The sequence below is a fragment of the Ambystoma mexicanum genome, chromosome 3q (genome assembly GCF_040938575.1).
Source record: "Ambystoma mexicanum isolate Mex_15411 chromosome 3q, UKY_AmexF1_1, whole genome shotgun sequence".
Lineage (NCBI taxonomy): Eukaryota > Metazoa > Chordata > Amphibia > Caudata > Ambystomatidae > Ambystoma > Ambystoma mexicanum.
In genome coordinates, this window is record NC_090926.1 from 984,175,331 (window position 1) to 984,188,090 (window position 12,760).

General features: G+C 48.1%; 1 protein-coding gene across 1 annotated transcript in view; it reads left to right on the forward strand.

Annotated features, from left to right (window-relative positions):
• Window positions 1-2,474: 2,474 nt before the first annotated feature.
• Window positions 2,475-12,760, forward strand: part of TTYH2 (tweety family member 2) — a 554,125-nt gene continuing 543,839 nt past the window's right edge. The window contains exon 1 of the mRNA XM_069655121.1: window positions 2,475-2,726. Coding sequence (XP_069511222.1) covers window positions 2,601-2,726 — 126 coding nt within the window. The 5' untranslated portion in view covers window positions 2,475-2,600. The remainder of the gene's footprint in view (window positions 2,727-12,760) is intronic.

The window sequence follows — 12,760 nt, forward strand, 5'->3', positions numbered from 1 at the left end:
CAGGGCTCTAGTCTCTCACATAATTGTCATCTCCTTTTGGAGTACCACCAGGGCCCTGCTGGCAATACTCTTAAACCTGGCACTGCGGCAAAGCTCATCAGTAACTACAATATTGGCTTCCATGCATTTGCTGAGGATTCCCACCCCATGCCAAACTTCAACACAGCTCTTGCGATTGTCCTAGGTTTGGACTCTGTGTTGCTGAAGTGCACGAATGGAAGACAGGCTATACATTAGATTAAATACATCAAAGACAGAAATTCTATTGGTAGGGACTGTTGATCTGACCCTTTAACTCACCACTGCCAGCTGCTCCAGGGCCACACACCCCCCTAATCATCAAGCATGTATCCAGGGAGTCATCTTTGATGGAGACCTACCTTTCTGACCCCAGGTGATCGCTGTCCCAAAAACAGTCTTCTATCACGTGGTCAGGGGCGTTGCTAGGGGAGGCTAAGGGGGCTATAGCCCCTGATCTTTTGGTTGTAGCCCCTGATAGAATCTCAGGAGCTACAGCCAAAAGACTAGCTAGCCCCCAGTCCCAACAGTTCCAACATCAGCTTAGCCCCAGGTATTTTCCAGACCTAGCAACTCCCCTGCACGTGGTACTCTTGAGAGCAACTCTCCCTGTCCTCCTTCTGCTTCAAAGAATGTAACTGGTCACTGCTAATTCTATCGCGACTGGACTTCAGGCGGGACATACACTGGTCTCCCTGGGAAGGGCTCACAACGACGCTGACGCCACATCCTAGGCTTGCAAAGGCGCGAGCATGTGAATCAATCCTTGCTTATGGTGGTGTGCCAATCTACCCGGCCATGGTTCCATTAGTCAACCATCCAGGCGCCCATGGTTGACCCCTCCTAATTTGCTGACTTTTCATCGTCCAGGGTAGTTCTCAAAAGCATAAGCAGTGCCTTAAGTGACAAGCAAAACTGAGCTAGGGCTATTGTGGGGGCGTGGCCTAATGGCGGCAATCAGGGGAGGTACGTTTTTCCTCTGAAATGTGGTGCCGAACCCTCACCAGGCACCCCTTTGCATCGATCATCACCCTCCCACCTGATGATCTCTGCATCTCCAGTTAAATGTGTGCCTGGCGGGAGTCAGTGCCACAAGTCAGGTAGAAAAGTTGTTTTTTTCCTAAAGCCTGAAGAGTTTCAACATTAAGAAAAAAAGGCATTGGCTACTAGAAGGGGACTTTAGGGGTCCCTGGCGCCACCCTGACTTAGACAGCATTATTGGGGACTGCCAGGGCTCGGTCCCGGCCCACTTAAATCCCTGGGCGTAAGGGTTCCTCCACTGAAACTCAATTCCAGGACATGCCGCTGATGACTCGCCCGTTCCTTCCTGGCTGTAGATGATCGACTCTGCACATTTCATATCCATCCCTCTGCCCTTTCCGTGTACGGCGCTCTGGAGCAGCCTGGGCCAGATAGGGGCAGTTGGCCCCATACTCCTTGAACCACAGGGGCAGACGTGTCATTTCGCGCAGGTGGATTTTCTGCATATATGTGTACGGGCGAGACCAAAAACAAGTAGATTATGGAGTGCTAGGCGCTTTTAAATCGCATCAGCGTGACAGGGATTCCAGTACCTCTCCTGTCGGGCTGAGTAGGGGTGAAGTGTTAGCACATATCTTGCAAAATTAGCAAGTGCTGCTCACTTCAAAGTAAGAAGGCTGGCTCATGAATGGCCCACTCTGCTGGGTGGAGGGGGGGGCGCACAGGCAAAGCTGTTATGCAGGTGCAGAAGAAGTAGGGGGGAGGCAGAGATCCAAAAGAAGAATTCCGTGGAAAGACAGCTCAGCAAGTTAGGCGAATGTTGCTGAAATGTTATAGGTTTAGATCTGTCTGTAAATCCTATGGATTTTTTTCCAATTCTTGCTGCAAAGTGTGCTCTAAAATGGGTTTCACTGTGGGGTAGGGTACGGCTCCCTCTCTTTATGAGTTTTGCAAATGTCTGCCCCTTTAGCCAAAATCAAAAGTTGGCACCCATGTTTCGTTTGATTAAAAAAAAAACGTTATTACCTTTTTTTTTAATGAGAGGCGGGGTCTTTGTCAAAGATATTTGGATTGCGGAAATATTCGCATACATCAGGCCTTTTACCTGGTCCACCTGCCAACATCTGCTGGCGGTTGCTTAGCTGAGCACAAACCCCTATAAAAATTCTTGGCGCTGTGGGATTGTCGGACCGGTCAACAAGAAACCACTGTAAAATGCCCAGAGGGTGCCGTGTGATGTCCAAATGACGTCCTCTGTGAAGCAATTAATGCATAACATCCACAGAGATTGTCAGTTCCGGCCCGTTATTCCTGCATAACCGCCTCCTGGGTTTTACTTGGCGCTTTGCCCGCTGGGGGCAGCAGGCTCGCACATCCCATCTTCCTGGCTTGCTCTTTTCTGAAGCGTGTGCACGCTGTCCCGAGTGCCCGCCCCCCTGCCCCGCCTCCATGCGCACTCTCACGGACACGGAGTGCGCGTCCCAGGCAGGCAGAGCGTGCGGCCGGACAGGAAAAGCTGTGTATGAATGAGCCATGAGCCCCTTGGAGCTTCCTGAGCCGTTCTGAACCCGGGCCCCAGGGTCACTACCTCTCCTTGGACTATGGCAGCACGCCTGGATTACATCGCCCCCTGGTGGACGTACTGGCTGCACAACTTCCCGCACCTGGACCTGAGCCTGCGGGGAGTTGAGGGCACCTTCAACCCGGAGGACAAGAGGTACCAGCAGGTGAGTGTGCTGCATGTAGGACCCCCCGCGGGGTCCTGGGCTAGAGCCGCCATCCACTGCAAGCTTTAAAGCGCCACTTTAGTAGAGGAGAAGCGAGGTCCCAGCAAACCAGGTGGCAGACCCTCAGTCACCCTCCCACCCACCTCACAGGAAGAGACCCCACAGCGCAAAGGGTCCCACGGAAAGCATGTCTCGTCACGCGGGTGCGGGGGCTACTAGACCTACATGCTACGGGCGTTGATCCCCCAGAGCAGTGCAAGTGAAATTGTGCATCCACCACTGGCCCCTGCGACTTGGACCCATCACGGAGTTGGGCAATCGTAGTGCCAGTGGGATCTCGGCAATGATCTCCTTTCCCTGGGCTACCTCGGCGCTCCATCGCCTCTCCCCCAGCTCCTCGCGGTTTCGGCTGGCTCCTCCTCCTCTGCTTCCTGTAAGCACAGACCCCTCGGGAGTCTCACTTCTGGCACAGGGCGCTGCTACGGGCTTTCCCCAAACGTGACTGCTTCTCGCTCAGTTGTTATTTGGGTCTGGATGGGCGGTAAATTGTCAGACCGACTTCCGCTCTGCGTGCACTCACCCCCTTGAGCCCCCCTTCTATGTAGCCGCTCTGTGGTGCACTGATGCTTGAGAAAGTTGTGTAGAAATAGTGGACACAAACAGCATGGCAGGGGTACGGAGGGCGCACGGGTAAAGCTGGAGACCAACTGTGATTGTATTTCAAGAACAGGCAGGACCTTGTGTCCAGAAACTCCCTTGTTGTTGGCGGCTGTCTGGAGTGCGAGAGGGGCGGGGCCTGGGTCTCCTAATGGACAAAGCGGCCAGGAATGGACCACGCCAGCTGGGCGCACGTTTCCCCGGCCTCCCGCGCCCCTCTTGGCTGACGGCGCCTTAACCCTGCCCTGTCAGTGGGCATTCTATCCCCTGCTTTCCTGAGCCCACTTGTCCGATTCGTAAACCACTTGCATTTTCTTAACCAAGCACGAAAATATAAATTTCAAAATATCGCAGCGTTATCATTTGTGACTAGGTTTGTGTATCAGAGATTAAGGAAAGGCGGGTGGGGGCCTCGCTCACCTTCACCCACTCATTGAACTGATAAAGTACACTCCCATCCTGGTTCCACTGACCTTTTTTGCTGACAGTCTGTTTCCCTCGTTTTGCCATTTCCAATAATCCGGTGGTTTGGGAGTTAATGGGCGCACATGCCCTCCGTTTGCAGTCCGTGTCCAACTGTGGAAAGTCTGATTAATTCGATGTTTTCTCAATATTGGGAGGATGACATTGGCAGTTGAGGTGTTGATGTGAATCCGAGTTTTCAGACACATCTCTGCAGTAGGAGATATGACTCGCTGAGCTGTCCCGTAAGGGGGCGGTGTGTTCCGGGTCTTTTGTTTGGTATGTGGGTGGGAGCGATGACGTGGGCTCAGGCATGCAACTAGGCTACAATTTCGGGTGAGTGGGCTACACACCTTCACATTTGGGAGAGGGGCTAACTGCAGACTCTGTGGGGGAGGGGGAATCTCACTTGTGTAGCGGCAACTAACGTCTATGCACGTTCCAATGAGACTATTCTGGTGCAGCTTCAATGCTACAAGGAGTTAACTCTACCTTTCTCCTCTGAAACCCTCACACTGAAGAACTGCCGTGAGAATGAGCTGTCTCCTGACCCCCCTCCCCCAACTGCCACCCAATCCAATTTTGAGTGCCTAGAAGTGTATGCATACGAATGCAATTGCTGGCAAATGCCGGATATTAGGAATTGCCGGCCTTTCACTGTGCAGCTGGGCCACCATCTATTTGCTTTTTCCTGCCATGGCTTTACAGGGCAGCCAGGTCAAGTCAAAATAACCTAAAATATCGGAGAAGGGGCGGGGGCGGGGGCGGCCAAAGCCCGACCTGCCCACCTGCCGTTGCGTTACTGCAGCTAGAGCTGCCAAACAAAAGTATTTTTTTGGGTTAGGCGTTTCCTGGGGGATGCTTTGCGCTTCTGAGCACTATAACAATGTCCGTTATCATTGCTATTGCTGTAGCCGCCTGGAATACACCAAGGGCAATGGCGGGATTCGACCCTTTGAAGTGCAGCGTCGCTACGCCGGAGCAACAGCATCCCAAGGGAGATGCCTCCATCCGTGTTGAGGCGCTATGTGAAAAAGCAACCACCATTCCTTCGTATAATGCACCTTGCTGGTGCATCACCGTCGGAGACAGCACCACTCTGCTGTGGGTGTCTCCGCTTGATATGATAGGTTATTGATATGATATATTTTATAACGCGCTTAATACCCAGAGGTCCCTAAGCGCGGACCCTGGGGATGGAACCTGTGTTCCTCCGTGTCATTTTGTTTCCAGGGCGAGCACGTTGCCGCTGAGCTATGCTTCGGACACAGCTTCACTCTCTGTGGCTTCTGGGCAAGTGCCTAGTTCTGTTTCGAGTCACTAGTGGCCAGAGGACTGGCATCCTGTATCCTCGGGGTAACTGTATTTTTCTGGACCATAGTGCACGTCTCCTCTGCCCACACGGTACGTATAGTAGACATAATTGACATTGCTTCTCTTTTATGAAACATATTTTTCAGTTATTTTTGTGGTTTCTTAGAGAACCGAACGCAGGAAACTCTCAAACACCGCAAACATAGTAAACCGTTTTCCCAGAATAATAAAATTAGTGAAATGGCAAAGTTGGGATTTGAGCCCAGGTTTCATCGTGTCCCAGTTTGCAGTTTGACAGCCGGCTACTTCTTCTCTCATCCCATCTTTTAATTTAAGACCAATCGGAAGAGGTGTCAAAGGTATAACATTCATTGGTACAGCCAAGCCACTGCTCAACCAGGGGTCTGGCTTCGCTCTCACAGTCAAACAAGAGCTGTCACGGCAAAAGATCCATTCCCGGATTCCCGCCTCCCCCACCCACAACACAAAACCCCTACCTGGCACCCTCTCAATCCATCCCCCACATCACAGGAGCCTCACTTGGCATCGTGTGCCTCCCCAACGGTATACATTGTATGCATTTTATAAATGGTTAACGTTATTTATTGAGTAACACTATAGACTATGAAACCATAAAAATGAGACTTTCTCAACTATATAAGGAAGACTATTAATCATCTGTGTCCTGTGGCAAATACACCTGAGAGCGCACACAATTGTACAGGTTATAATTATTTTAGTGTGTAGCATTGTGTGCGCTTAAAAAGCACCAAGTCACATGAAAAAGCAACCTGAAAAATATAAGAGAAGTCCTTATTGAAACATAATTACATAAAGCAAGTATACATCGCTTTGTCAGAAAAAAGAAAACGTGGAGCTATCCCTACAATCGGCTGCAGTGGCATGCAGGTCAGGCACAGGTGTCAGCAACAGTCAATAAGCCTGCTGACCTTTCCAGATCTTTACCTCTGTCTCATTTAACCTATTTTAATACCCATCACCCTCCAGTGTCCTTTTCTTGCTCCACTTTCTCAACGCGCCTGTTCATTAAAATTAACTTTCAGACCCCTCTTACCCTTTTGCCCCATTCTTTAGCCTTTAACTCGATCCCCTTTCCTTATCTTGCTCGCAACCACTTTCCTTGCCCCCGTTGCTCAGTCACCAATTACCTGCCAATCGCACCCTTGTGATGGCCATCACGCAAAGCGCATTACTTGTCCCTCATCAATTCCATTGCCCCGGCTCGTATGTAGACAGTAGAACACCACAATTTGCCTGTAAACGTTGCAGACACAACAAGAAGCCATGGTGGAGGTCTTGCTGGGAATTGTGGCTATGGGGCTTGCCCCTGGCACAAAGCATAGCAAAAGGCGCTGAGAGGTCTTGACTTTAATGCTCCCAAATTGCACTTCATTAGAAAGCGGGCTGCATGCTTCCATTCGCGGGAGCCGAGGGAACTGCAAGGGGAATCCACCTGGTATCTGGTGATGGAGGGGGAGCATGAGCATGGGTGACCTACTATGTTTGTGCATTTTTCATATAAGGTGGAGAGTATGTGTTTCAGTTTTTGTGACTGTGCTGATGTGTTTGAGTGTATTTGTGGCTGTGTAAAGTATAGGTCGAAGGATGTTTGTTTTCATGCGACTTTGTATCTATATATCTGAATCCGTTGTTGAGATGCATGAATGTTTATGTTGGTCACATAATATAAGGGTGTTCTGCCCAAGACAATGAACAACAATCACAGAATTAGGGGGAAAGGGTCATGTCAAGGGGTGAAAAGGTGAGGAGCATCTCTGACTGCCTCACCCATGTAATGCATAAAAAGGGTCAGAATTGGCTTTTATTTGTGCATAGAAAAAGGCAAAGTAGTGTTTTGGAGCCACTACTGTACATAATGATTTTCTCTCCCTTGATTGTGTAAATGGCTGAAAGAAATGTTAAAATAAACATTTTTACATTACCACCGGCTGATGTGGTATTTCTGAAATGGCCCTGGAGGTATTCCAGAAGTATCACCTCCGCTGATGGTATGTTGAATAGGGCGGATTTTCATAAATACAACCTGACTGGCACATTTCTCCAGTGTTTTTTTTTTTTTAATCAAAAAAATGCACCCAAATATGAATGATGCCCCATTATTTGCAGTCTACTAATACTTGAAAGTTGCATCTTTCTGCGTGTGTTTTTTAACTATGCCCAAAAATAAGTACCACCAACATCCATTTCTATACCCACCATATAGTAAAACCCATAGGTGCTATGAAACTCTTTTTGTAATGAACATAGGGTAAGACACCAAAGACAAACTCTAAAAATGGACATATACTTAGTTGTGGTCAGGTAGCAGACCAATTGAGTATGGTTCTCGGTGGTGCCTACATTAACCTCGAGGGCTACAGAATCTGTCGTTGAAATGTGTACATTGCCGCTGGGCAGTCAGAACATGCACTTGCAGCCTTGACTCTTCTACCACACTCCTCACAGAGGCGGTCCATGTTTGGGAGCCACCCAGGCACATCTGCAATGCCGACATCAAGACCAGTGCCTCATCCCATCTATGCAAAAACAAAGCGAACCTTGTAGCACTCGTTTCCTCTCAGGCAGGCTGAATTGTGAAGGATTTTGTCTTTTTCAATTTCATTTTTCACCTCTGACCCATTGGGTAAGAGCCAGCCTGACAGCCTGGGTGGGGGGCAAGTGCCATCTTGCACTCCAGTATACGGGATGCACCAAGCCTCTATCCTTTCCTAAGCACATTTCCTTGGATATCTGAGTTCTTAAAAACATGGGCAAAAAGGCAAATACCCTGCGCAGTGCTCCAGATAAGATTTTGAAGTGGGAGTATTTTACTCATTTTTAACCTTTTGAAAGTGAATGTGATTTCAATAGAGTAAACATGATTTTCTCCTTTGCAAGAGAGGAAAATGTATGTGACATCTAGCGGACGTGTGCAAAAACTGTATGGAAATCATTGCAGAAAGCTGCTGCGTGGTATTGTGACAGAATACACCTTTCATTATTTCTTGAAGGTCTGGCCACTTGATATCTCCTGTATATATTTAAATGTTCAAACCACAAAAACCTAGCCAGTTGCATAGTAAAGCAAACATGGATTGTATTGTGTGTTTTGAGGTTCGATAGCATTGTCTTTTGAGGTTCAATGAAAGTCCTCATTTCCTAATGGTATACCAATGTTATGAGACAACGGAGCAGAGAGACAAGAACTCCAGGCTAAATTCTATACCTAATCTTATGGTCAAATGGTTATTCATATAGTGCTTTTGGCAAAGCGCTCTACGTGGAACATATTTATCACAATGATCACCAAACCGAGGTAGGTACTCCTTTATCGACCTCGAAAGGATGAAAGACTGAGTTGGCATTGATGGGATTAGAACCTGCAACCTAACAGATCGCACCAACAAGTGCTCAACCGGCTGAGCTATCTTATTGTCTAACATCCTTCAGAGGTCGATAAACGGAGTATCAACTGAAGCACAATAATCGCAGTGCCTAGATGTTGGATGAACCTTGTATGAAGCGCTACATAACTTGAGCAAAGACTTTGCTGTCACTGACCATTGTACCCCATTGAATGCAAGGTTGAATGGATCTAAACTAGACCGTGCATACTCATCATTTTACACACTGTTTTTATAATTAGAGTGTAAATTAAATTATACGTGTAAAAATGATCTGCCTCTGCATGACTGTGAACACAGCACAGGAACTCTGAACAATGCAATTGTGCAATACTGGGTTACTTTCACAGGAAAAAAACATAATTTTTTTACAAAATATAAATTCTCAATTGCAAGTTAGTTTTCCATAATATTAATCATCCAATCCTAAAATTCTAGGAAAATAAATATGCACAGTGCTTCAGTTTTCTACACACAACACAGCAGATGCTGAATGGAAAGAAACCATTTGTTTTATCAGTGTGCAGTTTCTTCTTTTGAAAGGCTTCAGAGAAATAAATTCAGTTTCAGAGGCTTTTCTCCATGGCTTGCAATTACATCCATGTAGATAAAAAATCAAAAGAAGCAATCTGGTTTCTGTCAAGTAACCTGAGCTTTGCACTGTGCTCTGCTCTAAACTTGTGTGTAAATGTACACAGGAATAAAATAAAGCTGCCACATTTACAAGATTTTCATGCGTAAAAAGGCCTGGTACAAACCTTATCTGGAGGCCTGACCCTGCGTCACCTTGTTCAAACCTTTGTGCTCTGTGTTTTTAATGCTCTAAGAATGCCATGGGGATTTCCAGGGCCTGCACTTCCTCGGACAGTGTATGTGTTTTCCTGAGGTGGGGCGGGAGGAGGTGTGCGGGTTGACAAATTAACTTCCGGAGCACCTGTGGAATGAATATCGGTTTCTAAACCATCAATCATCCCTACAACTCTAGTACACCAGAAGTTATCAGAACAAATTGGAAACACAAGCAAATTATAGCCCTCCTTGTCCAATTTTGGTAAGGTGGATGGAACAAGAGGCTCCTCTCCGCAAGTCCTTGGATCATTGGTTAGTTGTAACACAGCAGAAATACAATTCTTACCCCATGATAAAAGGGACTGTCCAGTCAAGGTTGTATAAAAATATTTTACTTCTAGCACACTACAAAATACAACCCACCCTTTAAAGAAATGCAGAGTACAGCCCGTTTCATGAAGGAAAAGGGATGCATTCTGGATACTGACAGGAAGGTTGTCGGTAAAGTAATTAATCACAATAGTTCAAGGATACTTTGTTTCAGCACAGAGGCAGCAAGTGGTCATAATAAAATGACACTACGGCCCTACAAAGGAGGACCAGGGGGACAGAACCACAAGGTACCTTGTGCTTGTAGAAGTTGTTAGCGCGTGACTGCGTGGAGTCGGTTTCAGGGTGCTTTGCAGCTTCTGCGGCAGAGTTCAAGACTGGAGACAGCTTCGGGTATCGGGCAGCAAGCAGTTTGGAGAGCGAGGCTGGACGAACAGCTGTAGGATGGCCTACATGGTGGCTTCAGAATCGTCTCATTGCTGGTTGGTGGGTATGAAGCACTGGTCGCGGCGTATCGGATGACGTTAGCAACTGTGGCGTAACAACAGTCAGTAGTGCAGTCTGTTGCAGCATGAGGGGCTCGACTGGCTGGTTGATGCTTGTCAATGCACTCCTTCTAGCTTCTTCACTGGACTCGTGTCATCCTTTAAGGCGGATGGCCCAAAGCTAAGGAGAGTGTTCCAGGCAATGGCCTTGTCCTTGGTTTGGTTCAGAGACTCTTTGGGACGTTCCATCTAGGAAGCTTGCTTGCAGAGCCTAGCAGGGCACACTGTGAGCTTGCTGGGTACAGGTTCTGGAGCTGCTGGAGGGTCCTCTGGATTCAATATTTCCCTCTGTTCCCTGGGAGATGTTTAGGGGAGGGATCTTAGTTCCACTTTGGAAATCTGGGCCTTCCTTCACTGGCAGAAGCTGTAAGGTAGACTGTACCTTCTGGCAGGGTCCAAATTAATACTTCTTGGTACCCCTTGCAAAGTTTTATGATGATCTGCCAAATGAGGGGCTCAGCCCTCCTTTAAAGCCAAATGGGGCCCCAGTGATTGACAAAGTGAATATCAAAGGTTGTTGGGGGGGGGGGAGTTGGTGTTTCCTGTCTTTTGTTAGTCTCTGCAGCGAGACCCTACGTGGGCCTGTTTGATGGTGCCACCATGCTGCAGGGCCAAAAAAGGATGGGGCAGGTCCATGGAGCCTTTGTTATTTAATTAGGCTGGCCATGGCAATGGAAAGTTTTTGCCCTCTCCCTTTGTATCTGTTGTGCGGTGAGCATAGGAAAATGTGTGCAGATTAGCCCCACACATTTCCCACCCCACAGAAGTTTTTCTACCATCATTCAATTTCATATAAAATTTGAAACGAGCCCAGGTGAGTGCACACTCACCGTGCGGTTGGTCGAATTCCTCACGGTTGTATCGACCAGAAGCAGTAGTTTGCAGGCTAGGATGAAAATGCCACTGGCGGATCACTGTTGCACACCACCACCGCACACTCCATTCCTTCTCGGCCCGTAAAGTGGAATTACATGCATGTCGTCACGCCTTTGTGCACTAGGAATGTGGGTGCCGTGGTTCGCCTGAGCTGGTTGGCTAGCCAGTGGCCTTTCTGTCCGCTCGGTAAACTGGTAGGTGGTTTCATGGAGACCATTGCCTTGGTTAAGGCGAGAGTGGCCATTGAGGGGTAGGTTTTTCTTGAGTGGACTGCCTGGCTCATTGTACCATAGCTGGCAATTCTGTGTAGAGCCATGGCAGTCCTCTCCCTAGTACTCTCCAAACTGTGTATGCTAGTAGTATTTTTAAGTCCCTTCTTCATTACACTCAAAGGAGTCTAAACCTCAGCATGAAAACTTTTCCAAAGAATGGAGATCTGGGACCACGTGATCTGGGCAGCCTGGATCCTCCACCTGCTCAAGTCAAGTGCAGAATCCACCCAGGTCAAACACCCGTCGACCGCCCACCTGAAACCTTCACAAAGATGATCACCCCATATGAGCCTGTTGGATTGCTCCAGAAGAGCAATGTGGGTTGTGATACGATAGGTTATTTCTATAACACGCTTAATACCCATAGGTTTCTAAGCATGGAGCCAGGATCGAACCTGTGTTGCTCTGTGTCGTCTTGCTTCCAAGGCGAGCACGTTGCCCCTGAGCTATCCTTCAGGACCCAGAAATTACCAGGAGGGACGTCGATTCAGTCCCGACCAAAGACCTATAGCATTCCATTCCTGGGTGAATCTGCACCTTAGGAGCTCGCATGAGTTTCAATAAGGTCCTTTAAAACCACGCTGTTCCCCCACGCCTCATTTGTTAACTCTTTCACATGCCCTACTATGGACTCGGGGCTCAAATGAGCTCCTGTAAAGCACATCACGGCTGACCTGTGCACACCTTGTGGCTGGTCTCATCCATGCAACATCAATACGGGCACGAGCAACACAAAGACCATTACAACGGGTTCAGGTGTCATTTAGGACACAGTCTGATAACTGGGCACAGGATTTGCGGTCCTGTCTTCTATTGCAAGTCACTCTTGCACTCGCCTTTGTGGATGAACTCCATGTGGCTGGCCTTGGACTCATCCAAGATCACTGGACATCAGGGCCAATGTGAACTATATTCACCAGTAGCATCATAAGAAAACGAGCATTGGCAAAGCCAACCGTTTACAATGCTGTGCAGGCATGGGAATTATATTTCCCAGGCACTGCCATATTGGTACTACCTCGCCTTAACATGCTAATACCTGGCAACATTATGGCGGTGCCTGGGAATTCACTATAAAAGAACTAAAACTGTTGGATTTGCCAATGGTTGTTTTTCGGTGTAATGCCATACATGCAGCCGCCACACTTGGTTGAGACAGTTTTGTTACATTACGAGCTGGTTCATAGCTGCCATCACCCTTCCAAAAGCTGCAAGAAAGCGCAGAGCTGCACTCTGGGATCTTTGGAGGATGTTTTTTTTCTTTTTTCTTGGAGGGTAGATAATGAGTGGTCCTGGCCATGGGTGGTCACTGCGTGGAAAAACAACCAAATAACCCCCCCCCCCATGCTTTGAGTCCCTCCTCC